Genomic DNA, 21,125 nt, shown 5'->3' on the forward strand with positions numbered 1-21,125 from the left:
GCGGGCGCCCCCAGCGGGCCGGGGCGGGGCGGACCAGGCAGGGCCCCGCCCCCTCGCCGCGCCTCCCGGGCCGCCCTCCGCCCGAGAGCTTCGCCGCCGCCGCCGCCGCACCGCCGCCACCGCCGCCCGGGAGCCGAGCCGGGCCGCGCCGCCAACATGCTGAGCCGGCTCGGGGCGCTGCTGCAGGAGGCCGTGGGGGCGGTGAGGCCGGGGAGGCCCGGGCGCGCGGGGCTAGGCCGGAAGGGCGGGCGCGGGGCCGGGGGAGGAGCCGGCGGGCGGGCGGAGGGCGCGGGCCCGCTTCGGGGAAGGGACCCCCACCCAGGCCGCGGCGCCCTTTCCCGGGCCTCCCCTCTCCCCCGTCGCGCCCCTCCCGCACAGCCCTTCCTGCTTCGCGTGGCCTCTTTCCCGATCGCGCCTACTCCCAGCTCCTCTCCAGATCGCCCCAGCCCCTAACCCTTTTCCCCAAATGGCTTCCTGTTTATTTTTCCTGCTCCCCGTTCTCAGTTCGCTCCCAGGTCCCAAACTCTTCTGTGCTAGAGGGCTCCCTTGTCACCCAGTAGTTTCCTCCCCAAGGTACCTTCCCCAGGCCCTTTGCCTTCCTCCACCGCCCCCCACCCACGCTCCTCCCTTCCTGGTCACCTGGGCTGGAAAAATAGATGCCCCTTGCCTTCCTTCTGAGCCCCCAGGCAACCCCAAGACCTCAGTCAGGCGCGTGTGCTCTCAGCCTCCACTTGGGAAGTTCCGGCCCAGATTGGCCACGTCCCCAGGAAGTGTGTATATATACAGTCCAGGGGTGGGTGGGCGCCTGGCCCAGGGAACAGCCTGCTGCGGGGCACAGGGCGGTATCCAGAATGTTATCTCACACCACACCGGCCCTGGCCAGAGTGACCTTGAGTCAGGAGAGGCCAGCAGTGGGGGGACCTTCTGGAGGCCATAGGAGGGAGAGTTTGTGTGTTTGCCATTATCTGTCGGGTTGAAGGCTGCTCAGAGGCCAGTTCACTTCATTCAGCAAGATAAAAGTGCAGTTTAGATAGACTAGGCCGAATGCCTTCTGTTTAAAGTAACCTTGTCAAGAATCTGTAAAGTTAACAGTTCTTTTGTCTCAAAGTAGAGGTCTCCTCTAATTGATCAATTTATTATATTCTGTCCGATTTGCTCAGGAGAAACAACCTTGTGTCCCTCCTCCTTTCTCCCCCTCTCCAAAACAGAGCTTATTATAAATGAGAACAGTCTCAGCCTTAATCAAACCTGTGAAGAAAGTGAAAAGCTCCTCCCACCTCTCCTTCACCTGTCCCCAGCCCTGCCCTTCCTGATGTCCAGGGCATCCCACCTCAGGAGGGGGTCCAGAATGATCTTGCCTTCCCTTCCTCCTTGTCTCCAATTGAAACAGCTGTCATCTTAGAAAGTGATGTGACAACCCACTTCATACCTCTCAGGAAAGCTCCATACACAGGGTGGGAGACGGGCCAGAGAGAGCCTTAGTCCTGAAAGTGACTTTCTAATCCTCCCAGTGCACGCATTTCAGCATCAGGGGCTGGAGGAGGGATTGGTGGTCAAGGGAGGTATTTTTAGGCAGGTGATTTTTGGCCCCTGAGTATCAGATACATAGACAATGCCGTGGAAGTTTGGCTGGCCCCATGTAACTGTCAGGAGAGAGGGAAACCCCTCTTTTCCCCTCCACTCCCACATGGGGGGGGCATAGGTCTTCCCCTGGGTCACCAGGTTAAGACCCCAGCAGGTTGCTTGACTCCTTGTTAAGGAGGAAGAGTGCTCCTTCCTGCCCTCTTCTGACAAAACAGAATAGCAATCGTTAGGGTTCTTTTAGAAAATATTCTTTATTATTATTAATAAAGATAATGAAGATTAGTAATTTAATAATTTCTCTTTAAAATAAATCATTTGGTACAATTTCTTTGGAGTTATAGTAGCTAATAGTAGATTGAGGTGAAGATGATCCCCTTGCTTTGTCCTGACAGTCTGTTTTGTTACAGTCTGTTTGCTGCCGTCTGTGTTCTCCCGGGTCTCCTATTCTTACTGGATTGTTCGTTTTCAGCATAAGCCCAGCTTAAGGGTTCAGGAGACTACAAATGAATTTTGAGGCTAGATGAGAGCCCATCACAGCACTGGAAGATGACTTATAGTGCTGGTCAAGGGTCGGAGGGCTTTCCTGAGCAAGGAACTATGGAAAGGATGTCTAAAGGAGTTTGCTGAGATATTTAGTAAATGCGAATGAGTAGTCATTCGTGGCAGAGCCCTTTAGGGGCAGGCAGAGCTAGAAAACACAGAACCCAAGCCCTCAGGGAGCTCACAGTCTAGTAGAAGAGAAGACTCTAATCCCACAATCACAGTGTCACACAGGATGTGGTAAAAGACAGTGGCCCCATGTGGACGGTGTGCTTGGAATGACTGTGGGAGGTACCGCTCCAGTAAGGGCCATGCCCTACCTCCCCCCCCCCAGCTAACCGTGAAAGAAGACAAGGTTGCCTGGGCAGCCAAGGGTTGAGGGGGAGAGTTTCAGGGCCTCTGATTCGGTGTTACTGCTTCATCCTCCTGTCTTCATGGCCTTCTAACCGTTCTCCCTGCCTTCATCATCACAGAACTGTCAGCGGACTCTGCCTAAAACACTGCTTAGCAGACGTCCTTGACCTGCCCCCGACTGCCTGCACAAACAGTCGTGACCTGGTGATTCGATGTTCAGGGGCCCACACGCTCCTCAATCCATCCTTATCCCAGACACTTTGCAGAGTTCCTTCCGCAGGAACCGTCTTTCCTTCATCTCTAACTAGTGACTTGGGACTGCATTCGTCCCGTTTTAGTTTCAGGGTAACCTCAGTAAAGCCTTCTGTGTTCCAGTGCTCTTTTCCCATGGGTCATTTTCCACCTGTCCCGCATTCTCACACGACTTCCTACAGCTGAGTTATTTGGGGCGGTTTTCATATTCTGTTCTCCCTGGCACTGGGTCTCCGGCAGCCTTGTACTGCTTACAGCGTCTGGCATAGTGTCTTGTACAGAGGGGCACTCAAAAGATACTTCCGGAACGAATCAGGAGTAGACACTCAGTTCTGTGCTGCAGTGAAGTGTGAGGTTAGAGAGATGCATCCAGGAACTCTGGTGAGGCCTTTGCGGAGCTGGTGGCCCTTAGCTGGACCTCACTGGTGACCGTTCGGATCTAGGCAAGTGTAGGGGGACACAGGGCCTCCTGGGCAGAGGAGTGGCCTGAGCAAACACGGAGAGGTAGAAATGAGCACCTGTGGTGAGGGACTATTTGATTATGCATTTTTCTCCTGTATACGTTTACTCTGCAAGGAAAGAGAGTGACAGCTCTTTTTTTTGAGTTTTCAGGGAAAGCAGTTGTTACCGGTGTGGAGATGAAAAGATAACTTCTGGAAGAGGGGCAGGTTTGGGGCTTGCTCAGAGCAGAAATAGAATTCCCTGGGGCTGCAGGCTGTGCATCCCCAGCTCCTCCAGCAGCCTGCAGCCTTGGACAAAAGATGCAAGCATGTTATAAGTAAGGCACCTCATGAATCTTATGCAAACATTACCTATCTGGCTGAATGAAGCCTTTCGATGGCCTCGAACACAGATTTGTGCAGACTCTCGGACTGAGAGGGGCCCAAAAACTTTGTCTTTGCCACGTTTTCCACGCGTATCATTTTGATTTTGTTGTTTTGGGGGCGCTCTCCTGTTTTCCTCTGTGTCCCTCTACAGTAGCGTAACCACGTTGAGACGACCTGTTTCTGTGTCTGTCCCCCCGACCAACGTTCTTAGATCTTCCGGGCCAGGGACTGTGGAGTCATGACTCATAGCAGGAGCACAGCGTCTCCAGGAGAGAGGCGGGCTGGGAGAGGTGCCAAGAGATTGTCCTGGAGAAAACGCCTTCGTGTTCCCTTTCAGAACCTGGATCACGGCGCCTCCTCCAGGGCCTGGCACTGACCCGAGCCCTGGTAGATGGTGGACCGTCCGTTGTGATGAGTGACGGTGGCGGCCCCTCATGCCGAGTCTGCTCTCTCCACAGCGGGAGCCCAGCATTGACCTGCTGGAGGCCTTCGTGGAGCACTGGAAGGGCATCACGCACTACTACATTGAAAGTACAGGTGGGAGCCCTGCAGCCAGTGGGGAGGAAGGTGTGGGCCGCGTCCCCATGCCAGGCAGAGATGCATGTGGCCTGGAGAAGGTGACGAGGGCTGCACAGGGGTTGAGAGTGGGGGCTGGCCCCACCCTGACCTTTTGGGAGAGGAACTGTGTGAGGTAGGAGTGGGGACGCCACTGAGCTGACTGCAAGGCAGAGGCTGAGCTCCACTTGCCCCTCGCTTCCAGCGAGGCAGAGTGTCTAGGCCTGCGGTCCTCAGGACCTGTGTCCAGGGCTTACTGATTAAAAGAAACGGAATCAAGTCCTCCTTTCCCTGAGCTAACTGAGAGGGCATTTCCCTTATAGAAATCTAAGGTAGGAGGGCAACAAATGCCGATGCCCATAACGTGCCTGGGTCCATGTCCCCCAGCTGACACCCAGACAGCAAAGCTTTGGGTAATCTGGGCCCAGCAGGATCACTCCCTAAGGGGTGGAACTGGATTGGCTGCTTTGTAGTCAGTATGTTGGTATTGGTGGACACACATTGGTTGCCAGGTAACCCTGTCCGGCATCCCTGGCTTTCTACCTCCGGGTTCAGACTGGAGTTTGATTCCAGTCTACCCCTTTCCTGAAGACTTGATTTCCAGCCTGAGCCAGCCCAAAAAATTAAAAAGCAGTCTTTGGACACTTTGAGGGACCCCCCCCTAAGTGTCCTTTTAGACCAGGTTTCCCGATCTTGGCATGGTTGACATTTGGGCTTGACCATTCTTTGTGGTGGCGGGCTTCTGGGGGCGCATGGTGGGATGTTTAGCAGCAGCTCAGGCTTCCACCATCCCCATTGCAGTAAGTATAAATATCTCTTCAAACATTGCCAAATGTTCCCGGGGGCAGAATCACCCCCAGTGGAGAACAACAGCTTTAAACCAAAGATCTTTTTTTCCTTTTTTGAGCTAATAATTGATGTAACATTGTATCATGTAACTTGGGTGTACAACATATTGATTCAATATATGGATATATTGTGAAGTGATCACCACAATAAGTCTAGTTAATATCCATCACCCTAACTAGTTACCAATTTTTTTCTTGTGATGACAACTTTTAAGATACTCTTAGCAATTTTCAAATATGCAATACACTAACTATAATCACTATGCTGTATATAACATTCTCAGGACTTATTTATTTAGGAGTTTTTATTTTTGTTTTTGTTTTTTTTTGTTGTTTTTTAGAGAGGGAGGGGGCAGAGGGAGAGGGAAAGAGAGAGAATCTTAAGTGGGCTCCACGCCCAGCACAGAGCCTGATGCAGGGCTCGCTCTCACAACTCTAAGATCATGACCTAAGCCGAAATCAAGAATCAGACACCCAACTGACTGAGCCACCCAGGTGCCCCAGGACTTACCTACTTACTTACTTACTTATTTATTAAGATTTTATTTATTTATTTGACAGAGAGAGACACAGCGAGAGAGGGAACACAAGCAGGGGGAGCAGCAGAGGGAGAAGCAGGCTTCCCACAGAGCAAGGAGCCCGATGTGGGGCTCGATCCCAGGGTCCTGGGATCCTGACCTGAGCCAAAGGCAGATGCTTAACCAACTGAGCCACCCAGGAGCCCCAGGACTTATTTATTATTGGAAGTTTGTACCTTTTAGACTGAAGGTCTCTTGACAGAGAGCCCCAATCTGCCAGGATGTAGGAAAAGATCCAGAACTGACTTCAGGTCCACCTGGGGCTTCACCTGAACCCAATCCATTAATTTCCAGAACAGTCCCTAGACCATAGGTACAGGGATGGGTGAGGTGAGCTGAGCTGTGTTGTTCAAAAGCCAGTGCTTTCAAAATAAGCTAGGGGGTGCTCCAGGGCCGGTCCCAAAGCACCAAAACTTGCTTTATGCAAACAGTCTGTCTGAGACTCTCACCAAGAAAGCCCCAGCTTCTCCATCAAGACCTTTGCACAATGGAGCAGGTTTGCCTCCAAACTCATGGTCATGCACGGATTTTTTTTCTCCTTTGTAAAAAAAATTGTTTCTCCTTTCTGCCTCCTGTGAGTGTAAAAAGGAACCGGAGGTTTACCTCTCCGGAAGTGGCTCCGAGACAACTTCTAAATTCTATGACAGAGACCCCTGAGCCCCCGGCTTCTCAGTCGGGCCCAGAGCTGACCTGCAGCCTGAGCAGTGTACCCTCCTGGACACCCCCGGGGTTAGGAGAAAAAATGATGCTGCCTCCCTCTGATAAAGCACTAGAGTATGCACACGTTCCCAGTCAGAGGGCTGTATCCTGGGCCTCATCCAAAAGGTCTTTTGTCTTTTTAAATATAGAGGCACCAACTGTAAATTTCCACTTCCTCTGGTCTTCGTTCGAAGCCAGCTGTGAACCGGGCCTTACTCCAGGTGTACCCTCAGTCTCCCTCCACCCCCTGGGCCGCAGGGGCTCGACCTCATCACCCCACTCACCCTTGTTTCCTGAATCTCATTAGATGAAAACACCCCCGCCAAGAAAACGGATATTCCCTGGCGGCTGAAGCAGATGCTGGACATCCTGGTGTACGAGGAGAGGCAGCAGACGGCAGCTGGGGAGGCCGGGCCCTGTCTGGAATACTTGCTGCAGCACAAAATCCTGGAGACGCTGTGCACCCTGGGCAAGGCCGAGGTGGGCACACCCCGGGGAGCCCCTGCGGCCCCGGCTCGTCCCTCTGTGTTCCCGTCCCATCGTGTCATGGAAACGCTGCCGTTATCCAGTCAGGGTTCATTCAGCGAAGGTGTGCTAAGAACCGGCCGGGTGCCAGGCAGGGGCCTCGGTGCTGCAGACCCAGCAGCTACTAAAACAGACGAAAGTTCTGGTCAGAGGTCACTGGGGGGCCCGCACGCAGCCTGTCCAACCATGACAGGTCATGGAGAACGGTGAAGCGGGACGGGGACCCAACAGTGTGGGCAGGCCGGTTTCAAACACGGGCGCAGCTCATTTGATTGCGGTCCACGTGATGGTGCTTGACAAAGCCGGCATTTCTTACACGGCGGAGGTTTGGGGCAACGGGGCGCTGAGAAGCTCGGGTGGCACCATGTTTCCAGCAGCATCTGGTCACTTCACGTCTCTGCGTCACATTTTGGTAATTCTCAGTAATCTTTCCAACTCAGTGATGATATTCCTTACAGTGATAGGTGCTCAATGATCTTTGATGTTGCTATTATAATTGGGGGCACAAGTAATGCCCCTGTAAGACAGCTCCACTGACCAGCCCTTCCCCGTCTTTCTCCCTCTCCTTGGGCTCCCTAGTCCGCGAGACACTACAATATTGAAGTTCGGCCAACTAATACCCCTCCAGTGGCCTCTAAGTGTTCAAGTGAGGAAGAGTCACACGTCTCTCACTTTAAATCAAAAGCTGAAATGATTAAGCTCGGTGAGGAAAGCTGAGATGGGCCAAAAGCTAGGCCACACAACAAACAGTGGGCCGGGGCGAGAATGCAAAGGAAAAGTTGTTGGAGGAAATTCAAAGTGCCTCGCGGTGAACACGCGAACGATAAGAGAGCGGAACAGCCTCACTGCGGACGCGCCGAAGGTCTGAGGGGTCGGCCTAGAAGAGCAAACGAGCCACGACGTTCCGTTAAGCCAAAGCCTGACCCTGAGCCAGGCGCTGACTCGCTTCGGTTGGGCGAAGGCTGAGAGCAGGGAGGAAGCTGCAGGGGGACCGTCGGGAGCTGGCAGAGGTGGGTCCGAGAGGTGTAAGGGAAGACGCCGCCTCTGTAACATCAGGGTGCGAGGGGAGGTGGCCAGGGCTGGGGTAGATGCTGCAGCAAGTTCTGCGGGAGACCCAGCGGGGTAAGTGATGAAGGAGGCTACGCGGCGCAGCAGGTTTCCAATGTGGATGAAACGGCCTCTACTGGAAGAAGACGCCAGCTAGGACCCTCAGCGGCCGGGGGGACGTCAGTGCCCAGCTGCAAAGCTTCCAAGGGTGGGCTGACTGTCTTGTCAGGGGCTGAGGCAGCTGGTGACTTGAAGTCGAGGCCAGCGCTCATTGACCATTCTGGACGTCCCAGGGCCCTGGAGAGTCGTGTTCGTGCCACTCTGCCTGTGCTCCGTGAATGGAACAACAAAGCCTCGGTGGCAGCACTTGGGATCACTACGTGGTGTCCTGAATACTTTAGGTGCCCTGTGGAGACCTACCGCTCCGAAAAAAATCTTCTTGTCAAACCACGACTGCTCACCGACAATGCACCTGGTCACGCACGAGCTCTGATGGAGAAGTAGAACGAGACGATGGCTGTTTCCTGCTGACACGGCAGCCATGCTGCAGCCCGGGGAGCAAGGAGGCATTCGACTTCCAAGTCTTATTATTTAGGAAATACATTTTGTAAGGCGGCGGCTGCCATAGATAGTGATTCTTCTGATGGATTTGGGCAAAGCAAATTGAAAACCTGGCAAAGATTCGCCATTCCAGGTGCCACTAAGAACATTCGTGATTCATGGGAAGAGGTCAAAATATCAACATGAACAGGAGCTTGGAAGAATTCGATCGCAACCTTCATGGATGACTCTGGCGGGTTCAAGACTTCAAAGGAGGAAGTGTGGGGGAAAGAGCGAGAGAACTAGAACAGGAAGTGGAGCCTGAAGATGGGACTGAATGGCTGCCATCTCATGATCAAACTAACAGATGAGGAGTTGCTGCTCATGGATGAGCAAAGAAAGGGGTTGCTTGAGATGGAATCTACTCCTGGGGAAGACGCTGGGAAGATTGTTGAGATGGTAACAGAAGATTTAGAGCATTGCATAAACTTAGTTGATAGAGAAGCGGCAGGCTGGAGAGGACTGGCCAATTTTGCAAGAAGTTCTACTGTGAGTAAAATGCTATGGAACAGCATCGCGGTGATACAGAGAAATCATTCATGAAAGCAAGAGTCCATCCGTGTGGCCAACTTCACTGTTGTCTTATTTTAAGAAATGGCCCCAGCCGTTCCCACCTTCAGCAACCCCCACCCAGATCAGTCAGCAGCCACCAACAGCGAGGCAAGAGCCTCCACCGGCAAGATTACAACTCGCTGAAAGCTCAAATGATGGTTGGCATTTTTTAGCAATATTTTAAAATTAAGGTTATGTACATTGCTTTTTAGACATAACGCAATTGCACAATTAATAGACTACAGTATAGCATAAACATAGCTTTTGTATTCACTGGGAAGCCAAAAAATTAATTTGACTTGCTTTCTTACGATATTCGCTTATTGCAGTATTTGCTTTATTGTGGTGGTCTGGACGCAAACCTGCCTGTCTCGGAGGTGTGCCTGTAGTGAGGGAAGGAGGCTTGCAGAAAATGTGGTCTCTGAGCGGTGACCAAGGGAGGATGGTGCTGTGGCCCAGGGGTGGGGAGCATTCCAGGCAGTGGGCAGGCTCCATCTTCTGACGGGCACTCTGTTCCTTGACACTCAGTACCCCCCAGGGATGCGACAGCAGGTATTCCAGTTCTTCAGCAAGGTTCTGGCCCAGGTGCAGCACCCCCTCCTGCATTACCTCAACGTCCACAGGCCTGTGCAGGTGAGGGGCCAGGAGACCAAGGGGTGTCTGAGGGTCAAGCCCTCTCTCTTCCCTGCTACCCCATTCTTCTCTGTTTCTGATTTGCTTCCCTTCTAGAAGCTTCTCCGACTTGGTGGAACAGTTCCTGGATCCCAAACAGAAAAGGAGGAGGTACAGTTCACCACCGTCCTCTGCTCCAAGATCCAACAGGATCCAGCCCTGCTCACCTACATCCTGGAAGTGAGCACCTCTGTGAGGGACAGGAGCGGGAGGGCTCCGACCCCAGGGCAGGCCCCTAAGGCCCTTCTGAGGAAGCAGAGGGTGGAGCAGGTACTCAGGCGCCTAGGCGGCTTCCCCTCTAGCTCCATGCCGAGGCCCTGACAGCCAACACATCCTGCATTCCCAAGGGGCATCGTGGGGAATGGTCTGCACCGTGACGTGGCTTCACCCGACCTTCTTTGCAGGGTAAAAAGATTGTCAGGAGGAAGAAGTCATTCAAAGAACCCACCACCCTGCCTAGAGAGGCAGCCAGCATCCAAGACAAGGACCACCCCCGCAGCAAGGCTCCTGACATGAGTCCCTGCGGGGCCCGGGCCTTGAGCGCGCAGCCGCCTGCCGAGACAGAGGAGGAGCCGGATGGAGCGGCTGGAGAAAGCAACCTCATCACCTCCCTGGTCGGGTTGTGCAAGAGCAAGGTGCTAGCTGCCGAGACAGAGTGGGCGGGGATGAGGAGGGCGAATTGCTGGGAGGGGATCTGGGCATTCAGGTGTATGGCCCTGAAGTCGTACCCCTATCCCCTAGAAAGGCCGGGTGGCTCTGAAGGCCCAGGAGAACCTGCTGCTCCTGGTCAGCGTGGCTTCACCGGCAGCCGCCACCTACCTGGTGCAGAGCAGTCCTTGTTGTGCCGCCGTGGTCGAGCACCTCTGCCAGCTCTACCAGTCGGTGCCCCCCTTCCTGGACCCGGCGGACGTTGCCGCACTAGAGGGCGTCAGCTGGAGGTAGGCGCTGGGCCCGGAGAAGCTGGCCTACGGCTTCAGTGGCAAGAAGCCCTCCCTGTCCTCTGCTTTTCTAGGAGGGATGGGGACCCCTGCTGGCCACCCTCTTGCTGAGGGCACAGCCTGTCCTCAAGGGCTTTCCCTCTCGCTCCCCCGCCCCGCACCAGCAACAGAGGTTGCAGGGAGAAGGGGCCCAGATTCTGGAACATCCCTGAGGTGGGCCTCACAGCTCCTCCCTTGCTCCCCCTCAGGTTGCCCAGTGCCCCATCTGATGAGGCTTCCTTCCCTGGCAAGGACACCTTGGCTGCCTTTTTGGGCTGGTTTGATTACTGTGACCACCTCATCACAGAGGCACACATGGTGAGCCGGGGCCCCAACAGGTCCCTCTGTGGGGGTGCCCCGTGGTTGACCCCACTCCCTTCCCTGTGTCCACCCTGAGGACCAAGTGGGTCTCTCAGGAGCTAGGCAGGGCCCCCGGGCTGCCTATTGTGTTAAACGCTGTGCAAGGACACGGTTGTTTCTCAATGGAAAACTGTCATGGAGGTAAAACGTGCTTAAGACATGTTCTTTGGCACCTAGGTGGTTGCAGACGCCTTGGCAAAGGCTGTGGCTGAGAAGTTATTCGTGGAGATTCTGCAGCCCCACCTCCTGCATGTGTAAGTCTATGTCGTGTTCCCTTGGGCATGGCCGTGGTTGGGCCCAGTTGCTCACCCCACCAGGTCCCTTCCTGTCCCTAAGGCCAGGGATCTCCTTGGCCAGTCACATGGGTCTGCGGGCTCCATGGTTAATGTTTGCCGGGCCTGGCCCCCTGACAGCCATGTGGCTCAGAGCCACACGGGCTGACTCCAGGACCTCAGGAGGACTAGGGAGCAAGCAGAGAAATACCAGGGAAGGCATAAGGAAACCCGGAAAGGGTTCTGTCACCCCCACATGTGTTCACTCCTGGCTCCCTCTCTGCTCTCCCCTCTCCCGCCTGGCTCTCAGCCCCCAGGCCTGGCTCAGTGCTCTCTCCCTGTAGTTCTGAGCAGAGCGTCCTGACCTCCACCGCCTTGCTCACGGCCATGCTGCGTCAGCTCCGCTCTCCTGCCCTGCTGCGAGAGGCTGTGGCTTTCCTCCTGGGCACAGACCCACAGCCTGCAGCCCCCGACGATGGCCCCCGTACTCTGTGCGCTCACCTCATCGGGCACTGCGACCACCTCTCTGACGAGGTAAGGGGGAGGGCGTCGTCCGACCCCTGCCCAAGGGACCCCCCGAGTGCTTCTCCCTGCTTGCATTAGCTTACCAGCTGGCACTTCCTTTGAGGCATTGAAACGTATGCCCCCCCAAAACAGTGACTGCTTTTGTCACACGGTGATGTTCTGTGATCAGATGCTTGCCTTGTGACTTTATGTTTTCCAAACCTATTTCATATTCACTTGGCTTGTTTGAGGCTTACAGCTACTCTGAGCTAGGTGAGGCCACTATTCCGTTTCTCAGCCATGGAAACTGAGACACAGAAGAGCCAGTTGGCTCGCTTGATAACATACATCAAATCGGTAACAGAACCAGAACGGGCAGACTTTCGGCTCCCAGACCAGCACCCACCCACTCCCCCCAAAACCTGCCACCTGCTCTTTTCTTATCTGAGTGAGCAATTCCCAGGGACCCCTAGAAGCCAGGGTCCTGCTGACCCTTTCTTACCCAGATCAGCATCACCACCCTGCGGCTATTCGAGGAGCTGCTCCAGAAGCCACACGAGCAGGTCATCCGCAGCCTGGTCCTGTGCAACCTGGAGGGCCGCCATTATGTGGCCAGGGGCTCACCCGAGCCCGAGAGCTACGAGGACACCCTGTAAGTGAAACCCTGCGCCTCTGGGAGGCCTCAGGCTGCTAGGACCCACCACGGCCCCCCGTACCCCCGCACTTGCTCATTCATTCATTGGTGCCACAGAGATCTGGAGGAAGACCCTTACTTCACAGACGGCTTCCTCAACTCCAGCTTTCAACACTCAGCAAAGCCTCCCCCAGCCCCTGCCACCAACTCAGATGGCAAAACAGCAGTGACTGAGATCGTCAACAGGTAGGGAGCCGTCTGGAAATCTAAGCCACTTGAGGTTTGTTCCGTCTTTGGCCATAGCCCTGAGAGAGGCACAGCCCAGGAGGGAGTGTTCCCTCGGGGCTGGAGTTGGAGTGGGGAGGAACAGGGCAGCCCGGACGGTGCCCCTCCACACCTAGGGTCTTGTCTCTCAGTTTCCTCTGCCTGGTTCCTGAGGAAGCCAAGACCTCGGCTTTCCTAGAGGAGACGGGATATGACACGTACGTCCACGATGCTTACGGACTGGTGAGTGTTGAGGCCTCTGCCAATGCCCACTTGTCCCTCAAAGCCAGGGCGTTGATAAACTCCACCTTCTCCCTCTGTGATCTGCCCAAGGTGCTCCCTGCTCCAGCCAAGAGCCTCGAGTCCGTCCTTCCTCTGTGGTTCCCACGGTCTGCGGGGTGCCTCCTGACCACTGGGCCCACCTCCTCAACTCTCACTCCTGTTTCAGTTCCAGGAGTGCAGCTCCCGAGTTGCCCCTTGGGGCTGGCCCCTGGGCCCCACACCCCTGGACCCCCATGAGCCCGAACAGCCTTTCTTTGAGGGTCACTTCCTCCGAATGCTGTTTGACCGCATGTCCCGGATTTTGGAACAGGTAGCCAACAGGACTGGGCCCTGGCTACGGGGTGAGGGCCCATGGGAGAACTCCAGGCAGGTGCCCTGGGGGGGTTTGAGTCCTCTTTGGTTCTTCAGCTCCATATCCCCCTCCCCCACCCCTCCCACTTCTCCAGGCGGGAAGCCCCATCTTGCCTCTGCTCTACACGCCCTAACATGTTCTGGCCCTCAGCCCCAGGGAATCCGTGACACATACACATCACGTGAGACTCCCACCCCCGCACACGTTCACACTGGCCAGGCGCCTTGCTGGGGGAGTGCAAAACCGCTCACCGCCCCCTGCCAACCCTCGGCTTGTCCACTGTGCTCCCTGCAGCCATACAGCCTGAACCTGCAAGTGACCTCAGTCCTGTCCCGGCTTGCCCTCTTCCCCCACCCCCTTATCCACGAGTACCTCCTGGATCCCTACATCAACCTGGCCCCTGGCTGCAGGAGTCTGTTCTCTGTGCTCGTCAGGGTAAGGATGCCGGAGCCCAGGGGTGTGTGCCCGTGGGGTGGCAGGAAGAGAGGGGATCAGGAGGGGGGTGGGGGCCGCAGGGGTGGGCACTCTGGACAGCTCCACCCCTCCTCCACTGCTACAGCAGAGCTAGGGGACCCTGCATGAGTGTCACCGGCTCCCACCTCAGCCGTGTCTCATTCCTGCTCTAGGTGATCGGGGACTTGATGCAGAGAATTCAGAGGGTACCCCAGTTCCCGGGAAAACTGCTCCTGGTGCGCAAGCAGCTGATGGGTCAGGTCCCTGGGGAGCAGTAAGTAACCGAGGGGAATGGGTGCCCAAGCACGGACCCTAGGGTGGGAAGGCAGACTGCCCAAGGATAGTGGGAGGGGCATAGGCTGGGGAGGAAGAGGGCCTGTTGCTGAGCTCGGTCTTCACTCAGAGGTGTCTGCCACTGGAATGTACCTCATGGACACTGGGATGTCATACTGGGCACACTCCCGCCGCCTCCCAGCCATGACCACCCCATGCTGTCTCCCTCAGGCTGGACCACCAGACTCTCCTCCAGGGAGTGGTGGTTCTTGAGGAATTCTGCAAGGAGCTGGCTGCCATCGCTTTCGTCAAGTTCCCCCCACATGGTCCTCACCTGCACCTCCCCCCTCCCCGAGAAGGGCACGTCTGAGCCAGGAGCAGGACAGGAGGGGAGACTTCTGTCCACACCTCTGCCCACGAGCTGCCTCGTACCTGGCACTGCCGCCACCTCCTGCCTCCCAGGCTGGGGCTTGGTTCCATCTCTACCTCCCAGGCACCTCTGCCTCTGAGGACGCCTGGGCTTCCACTCCCAGGTTAACTCAAGAAGATCCTGGCCTGTCAGCCACACGAGACTGGGCTCAGGGAGTGGGTCTCCAAGGAGCAAAAGAGATGGCCTCCCAGACAGCATGGTGTCCTCGGGGCCTTCTCGGGGGAGCTGGGTAATTGCCAGGTGATCACCCAGACCCAAACCCTCACGTGTCCTGTGCCTATCACCTGAGTCGACGGGCCATTCGTGGCCAGGGCCAAGACCTGTGGCTCGGTTCCAGGGGCACAGGGGGGAGTGAGTGATGGTTCTGAGGCTGGTCAGGACCGCAGGCCAGAGAGACGGGGGTGCAGGAGCCCCGTCTCTGTCAACGCTAGGTACCACAGACACTGCTGAGACTTGACATTTTTTCTCCTGCCTTCTTGGCTTAATCCGTGGCAAAGGGGCAGTGGATAGCCGGGGAAGCCCACTCTTCCTACCCAGCCCTCCTGGAGACTGTTGCAAAATTCCCAACCGCCTCCTGGCAAATATCCAAAGCATGCTCCGCGCCCAGGCGGGGGCAGCTGCTAATGAGAGCCTTGGTGTAACTGCAGCCGGGGCGGGAGAGGCCTTGGGAAGTGGGGGGCTGGGTGCCAGGCTCCGGCTCCAGCTGCTTTCTCTCTGGCACCTCTGAACCCGTCCCGGCTGGTCCTCAACACCTGGGTAGAGGGGCTCAGAGCCTGGCCCTCAGCTTTCCACCCAGCCTGCGGTGCTCTTGATGGAATACTCTTCGGGGGAGCCAGGGAGCTCGGGACAGACGAGGCCGGGATGCCCACCTGACCCCAGGCCCCCAGGGCCCGGCGGGGAGGCGCTGGGGCGCAGGCAGCCGGTTGTAGTGGTGTTCTCCCTGCATGCCCTTCACGGCCGGGGCTGCCACCCCACCCGGCCTGAATCTGTCTCAACCTGCAGGAACACACAGGCGGCGCCAGGCATTACCTCACGGCAGGACTGCAGTGCTGGCTGCGCTCCTGGGCAAGGAGGAGCGGGCCAGAGCCCCTTTCGCTTCCTTTTCCTGCCTGTGCCGCTTCTAGAAGCCGGCCGCAGGTTGCCAGGAGGTGACATGGAAGAGGAGGAACTCAGTGACCTCTCCCTCTCCTGCGTTCCTCCAAGCCGCTGCTCTGAAGGACACCGTGCATGGGCATGCATGCGTGTGTGCGCACATGGGTGTTGGCGTGGGACCGGAGAGCCGAGCTCACAGGGCAGATTGAACTCTTCAAGTCAGAAAAACATCTGAGCGTCCGGGAGTCACAGAGACTCCCCTCCTCCATCCCCTTCAGCATTCACACTGCGTCCCCCCAGACAACACAGCAATAAATGGTTTGGTTGCGTGGACACAGCGGCCCTGTTCGCCACTCTTCGTGTCCTCCTGCGCAGGACTCCACTGCTCATTCAGGCCCATCTTCCTCCCCAAGAAAGACACATTCCTTTTCCAGCACTGGAGTGGAGGGAGGTGGTGTCCTGGGCAGGGGGGGTGGCGACGGTGGTGGTAAGTAGAGACAGGCTCCGGCAGCGCACATCTGATGTTCCTCAGCCCCTGCCAGGAACCAGGCTCCTTCTTGGCCAAGCAACGCTTTCTGCCCAGCTTACCTACAGCTGAGAGCCAGCTAGCCTTGGGAGACGCTGGGAGAGAACGGGCCATCTGGAGCATCTGTGTGCAAGTCTCATTTTGGGGTGTTTATGTTGTGAGTTGTGTGAATGCTTTAGTGGACCTATTTTAAAAACCTGTCCCTAGGTGTATGTGTGTGGGGATGCTCTCAGGAAAGTAGCTGAGCGAACTCCAAGACAGAGCAAGTTGAAAACTCGGACAGGGCTGATGAGTGGCTCTTACCTCTTACCATGTCACAATCACTGGGTTTGCTTTTTACAATACCTGTGGAATCGGTGTCTCTGGGGGTGGGCCCAGAGTTGTTTTTAAAGCTCTCCAGGTGATTCTAATGGGCAGGGTCGAAAACTACTATAGGCTAAATAAAGTGGGAGCAAAGATTACCCTTTGACGGGGATATGGACTGGTGGGTCCCTCAGATACTGAGAGAAGTGAACCAAAGTGAAAGGGTTCGATTCCATCATGTGGGAGATGTTTGTCCTCAGATGGCACAAGAGGATTCCTACCACAGCCTAAGACAGAAAGACAAGATGGCAGCCAAGAGAGGATGGGAAAGGGGGCCATCAGTGTCAGAGTGGAGTTACCTCAGAAGGGAAGCCTAGTCAAGCGTTCCCTTGCTCAGAACCAGAGAACTGTATTACATGCAGTGGGCAGCACACGATATATTTTCTTTGTTCACTTCCTGTGGTTTTCCCTTAAGTTTTAGTAAAGTTCTTTTTTAAAAAAATGATTTTTATCATGATTCTGCTGGGCTGAGGGGAAAGGAATAAAGGGTTTTGGTCTGGCTTGGGCTGGAGTTGTAGAAAGGCAGAGGCAGGAGCCTGGAGGCCAGCAGAGCGATGCCGGGAGGGAACAGGGAAGCTCAAGGAGATGAAACCCCGCCAAGAGGCAGGACCAGCTTCTACTTTACAGCTCCTTGCCCACCTGAAGCTTCCGGTGTTCTCACTGCTCAAACCCCAGAGGGGATGTGGACACATCCTGCCCTGGCAGGCAAGAGGAAGAGAGCCCCAGTGGACCACAGAGGCTATGGTGGACGGCAGGAAGCCTGCCCACCCCAGTCACCCGCAGTCTGGGACACGAGCTTGCTGTCTGGGAAGACCTGAGTGGCTGTGGTGGGACAAGGGGAGGAGCTTCTTTCTTGATACAGTCCCCCCTTCCTGCTCACTTCCTCCCCCCACAGAGACATTTAGGCAGGAAGGCAAAGCAAGTGCCACCTATTTACTCAGCAAGGGGCCCACTCCCTTGGAATGACCTCCCCCAGCAACCCAAGTCCGTATTCTAAGTGCCTGAGAATCTGGATGTAGGCCTTTACTGAGGCAAGCATGGAAAATGATGAGTAGGTGCCCTCTCAGGTTCAGAAAGTTCTCACATCCCCTTAGGGAGTAGTGCCCTCATCGTGCCCACAGGGCAATTAGATCCTTGAGCTCTGAACTCCTTGTTTGGTTAAAGGCACTGTCCTTCTGGTGCAATGCGGGGACCTGCTCCACAGAGAAGGAAATTACCCTGAGAACTAGGAGAATCACCTGCTCCTAAGGCAACAAGACCCCTGACTGCCAACTTCCTGCCTCCCTCAGAGGAAGGCAGAGCCGTGGTGGGGGAGGGGAGGGCCCAGGAGCCTGGCTCCTTGCGCAACGATGGCACCTTCCTATCTGTTGACTGGGACAACAGATGATTCCTGAAGTCTCTGTAAGAGCTGGCTTTGTAGGTCTTCCTCCATCACCTTCCACCAAAAAAAGTTCTCACCCCGAACCTTTGGGGGCTCACTCTGCATACCTGGGTTCCGAAAAGCCACAGTCACCAGCACATTCAGGCAGATGCCATCTGCATGCTCTTTGCCCAGATGCTGCAGTCCAAGCAACCCCTTGGTCTCCACTGCCAAGTGGGGCAGGGCCAGACACCCCTGTAGCAGCCGCAGGACGGCCATCTTGATGCCACCCCTTTGCTCCATGGGAGTGAGGCCGCAGGCGGTGATGGGCAAGTGAGGCATCCCCACCGTGCCCACCAGCACCCACACCGTCTGGACGCTGGTAAAGGTGGCCACGAGCCGCTGGCAGACCAGACTGCAGGGAAGCTCCTGGGGCAGAGTAAGAGGGTGCCTGGCTTGCTGGCGGTACTGGGCGGCTAGCTCTACCAGGTGCAGAATGTCCTGGGCTCGCAGCGGAGTGGGCAGGGAGGTTCGTGGGTACCAGCCAGCCTGCAGGGACTCTGCATCTGCCTCCTTGGAAGTCTTGAGAATTCCACCTGGAGGGGATGTCGAGGATGGGGTGGGGGAAAGGGTGTCTGTTGAGAGAAGTGCTGGGTCCGGCAGATTAAACGGCCACCCAGGCATTCTAGCCCTGACCTACACCAGGGTTGGGGTTGGTAGGGGTTGGTAGGGGCTGGGAGTCAAATCCACAGGCTGGAGATGCCAGGCTTGTACCAGACAGACTAGGGGCTCATCTCACCAGAGGACAAGCTGGGGGAAAGGTGTCAGCTGCCCCCTGCCAAACACTGCCACCAGGTGGGCCATACCTGTGGCTCGAGCGAGGAACACAAAGCGGATCCAGGAGGGGCCCCGCTCCTCCACAGACAGCAATGTCAGAGGCTCACAGTGCAGCCCGGCCTCCTCCTTCACCTCCCGCTGCAGTGCCTCCACGATGGTCTCCCCAGGCTCCATTCTCCCCGCGGGTAGGTACCAAGACCCACGGCACTCTTTCTTGGCCTCCTGGATCAGTAGCACCTCATCCTGAGGGGAGAGAGAGGAGCCTCGCTGGGAACCTTCCCTTGCCCTGGGGTTAGATCCTATCTCAAACACAGTCACCCAACACCCCCTTACTGGTGCACACCTCAAACTGATGAGCTCTCCAGGGAGTTGGCCCTTGTGTGCCTGGGGGCCGCAGCTGTCTCGTTCTGCAATTTATCCCTCTGCATTCAGACTTCCATTTCAGAAAGGGGCTGAGATTCCCGGGAGCTGTTTCAGGGGCTAGGGATTAGGCCCCACAGTGAGGTTTGCCATGTGTCCTGCACTGACTCCTGTCTATATGCCACATGTGTCTCTGTGTACCCCTCACCTCCCCTGGTGATTTACAAACCGCTTGTGGCAGGGCCTCACACTGGGGCCTAGGCTTTACAACACCCCCCAGCCCCATACAACTCCTACCTATGGCCCTGGCCCCTTCTAGCTGGCGTTGCAGCAACTTGCACCAGGATCAGCACGAAAAGAGCACCACACAGTGGGACAGAAGGTCTGATATAAGCGCCAGGCGTGCCATTACTGTCCAAGGGGCTCAGAGGAGGTCTCTGAGGCACTGGGCAGATCTTTGAGCCCACTAGCGGCAGGCACTGTGCTAGATTCTGGAGAAAGGGGAATAGGACAGGCCTCTTCTCAAGACACTGAGGCCTAGCGGGAGGAAATAAGCAGGCTCCCGGGCCTCAGATTCCTCTTCAGTACAGGGGGACAATCTCAGGGCTGGGCCGCACAAGGCTCAGATGGTAAGTGTGAGTGAGAGTGCTTTGCAAAACTGGGAGGCACCACGCACCAAGAAGTGGTGGCTGCTGCCGGCAGGTCCTCTGTCCCCACCGGGGCTGGCTGCGCGCTGCGGAGGGCCGGGCGCCGGGCCCAGCCGGCGGACGCTCACCTGCTCGTTGAGGAACACGGCCAGCACCACGTAGCAGACGTTCTTCCGCAGCCGCACGGGCGCCAGGGGCTCCCCGGCCGGCTCCGAGTCGCAGCTGTGCACACTCAGCCCCTGGCCCCCCAACACCGCCGCCAGCGCCCCCGCCAGGCCCTCCGATGCCATCGGGTCCCCTGGGAGGCGGCAGACGGGCCCCCGCAGACCGACCGCGCCGGGCAGGGTGGGACACGGGTGAGACAGCGGTCCGCCGCCGTCGCCCCCTCCCCCTGCCGACTCGGGCCAGGCGCGCTCGCGAACGCGGAAGCGCCGGCGAGCCCTGTCCGCTGATAGGCTACGCGTCACCGCGGCCTGCCCGGATTGGCTGGCTCGCGTCGGTCATGGCGGGGGCGGGCGCAGTCAGTGAACGGGTTAGGAGCCGGGCCTGGGAGGTGGGCGCCGCGGCCCGGCTTCTGCTTCTCTCTCGGTTATCCGAACCCCCCCCCCCCCCCCCCCCCCCGCTCCGGACATTTCTAGCCACCAACCTCGCTAATTCCTCCAGCAGGCACTTGTAGGCGCGGGCTCCGACGATGACGTCATCCTGCCTGTGGGCTGCGGAGCGCCACTGTGGCCAGCGACAGTGACGTCACAACAAGCCAGATGACATCACGGAGGCCCCGGGGCAGTGGCTGGGACCCACTGTTCAACTTTGGGCATACACCTACCGTGGCATTGCCCAAATCGATCACTTCCCAAATAACTTTTCTTCACTGAAAATGTACTGCATGTCACCATGGCAGGGGGAACATTAGCTCCTGCCTTGGAGGAGAGTCTGACCTCGAGGAGGTGGACATAGACATATAATAAAACGTCAACTGAGGGTTATAAGCCAAGTGCTAAATGAATGGCTTGGGCAAGAGGTGTGACAGGTGCTCAGAAGAGAGAGGGAGCAGGGCTGGGATGGTCAAGGTGTGGCTGGCCATGGGAGGAGGGGATTTGGGGCAGAAAGAGCCTCCATCGGTGTCCTGGCCCCTTGCCCACTGCATTTCCCAAGCAGTTTTGGGGCCCTCTCCACTGAAGACTGAGAGCCCTGCTAGGGCAGGGACCAGGTCCTGCTCCTTCATCTTTGTTCCCCCCCACAACCAGCTCACAGGACCTGGTGGCCTGGCGCTTTGAGAGCAGGGTGTGGGTTGTTTTGGCGAGTTCCTACTTCTCTCCCAGACTGACCTTTCCTCCTCAGAGCTTCCTTTAACCTACTCTCAGGACAGGAAGGCAGAGCCAGCTGGAGTGAAACTGTGAAGCCAGCCAAGTCTGGGCTCCCCATTCCCAGTTGAGTTTCCCCTTTCCCTCCTGCCAGCTTTGTGCACCTTCCTTTTAAGAAGGTGTAGACAAGGGGCGCCTGGTT

The 21,125-nt window shown here is 56.7% G+C and overlaps 2 protein-coding genes across 4 annotated transcripts; one reads left to right on the forward strand and one right to left on the reverse strand.

Annotated features, from left to right (window-relative positions):
• Positions 1–99: 99 nt before the first annotated feature.
• Positions 100–15,866, forward strand: FAM160B2 (family with sequence similarity 160 member B2). 3 transcript variants are annotated; one of them, XM_035022504.1, is made up of 17 exons: positions 100–201; positions 4,016–4,094; positions 6,545–6,717; positions 9,490–9,594; positions 9,691–9,813; positions 10,038–10,268; positions 10,375–10,571; positions 10,820–10,928; positions 11,148–11,224; positions 11,587–11,776; positions 12,253–12,398; positions 12,498–12,626; positions 12,797–12,887; positions 13,093–13,236; positions 13,573–13,713; positions 13,905–14,005; positions 14,236–15,866. In XM_035022504.1, the coding sequence occupies exons 1-17, from the start codon at positions 157–159 to the stop codon at positions 14,372–14,374; spliced, it is 2,220 nt and encodes a 739-aa protein (XP_034878395.1). In that variant the 5' UTR covers positions 100–156; the 3' UTR covers positions 14,375–15,866. The 3 variants fall into 3 exon arrangements, with proteins under 3 accessions (XP_034878395.1, XP_034878398.1, XP_034878397.1); XM_035022506.1 differs by having other exon boundaries at positions 120–201; positions 3,895–4,094; XM_035022507.1 differs by lacking the exon at positions 9,490–9,594 and having other exon boundaries at positions 104–201.
• Positions 15,867–17,329: 1,463 nt separating this feature from the next.
• NUDT18 (nudix hydrolase 18) lies at positions 17,330–20,031 on the reverse strand. Its single transcript, XM_035022512.1, has 3 exons — positions 19,748–20,031; positions 18,642–18,855; positions 17,330–18,371 (listed from the first exon to the last, which is right to left on the reverse strand). The coding sequence occupies exons 1-3, from the start codon at positions 19,907–19,909 to the stop codon at positions 17,776–17,778; spliced, it is 972 nt and encodes a 323-aa protein (XP_034878403.1). The 5' UTR covers positions 19,910–20,031; the 3' UTR covers positions 17,330–17,775.
• Between the last annotated feature and the right edge of the window lie 1,094 nt (positions 20,032–21,125).

This window comes from Mirounga leonina, unplaced genomic scaffold, assembly GCF_011800145.1.
Source record: "Mirounga leonina isolate KUSES-001 unplaced genomic scaffold, KU_Mleo_1.0 Mir_176, whole genome shotgun sequence".
Taxonomy (NCBI): domain Eukaryota; kingdom Metazoa; phylum Chordata; class Mammalia; order Carnivora; family Phocidae; genus Mirounga; species Mirounga leonina.

Excerpts from the sequence above, each read along its gene's own strand:
- FAM160B2 (XM_035022504.1), top strand. The coding sequence starts at position 157 with ATGCTGAGCCGGCTCGGGGCGCTGCTGCAGGAGGCCGTGGGGGCG. Across the intron at positions 6,718-9,489 it reads GCACCCTGGGCAAGGCCGAG|TACCCCCCAGGGATGCGACA; the intron begins GTGGGCACACCC and ends CTTGACACTCAG. Across the intron at positions 12,888-13,092 it reads TCCACGATGCTTACGGACTG|TTCCAGGAGTGCAGCTCCCG; the intron begins GTGAGTGTTGAG and ends CTCCTGTTTCAG.
- NUDT18 (XM_035022512.1), bottom strand. The coding sequence starts at position 19,909 with ATGGCATCGGAGGGCCTGGCGGGGGCGCTGGCGGCGGTGTTGGGGGGC. Across the intron at positions 18,856-19,747 it reads CCGTGTTCCTCAACGAGCAG|GATGAGGTGCTACTGATCCA; the intron begins GTGAGCGTCCGC and ends CTCTCCCCTCAG. Across the intron at positions 18,372-18,641 it reads GTTCCTCGCTCGAGCCACAG|GTGGAATTCTCAAGACTTCC; the intron begins GTATGGCCCACC and ends CATCCCCTCCAG.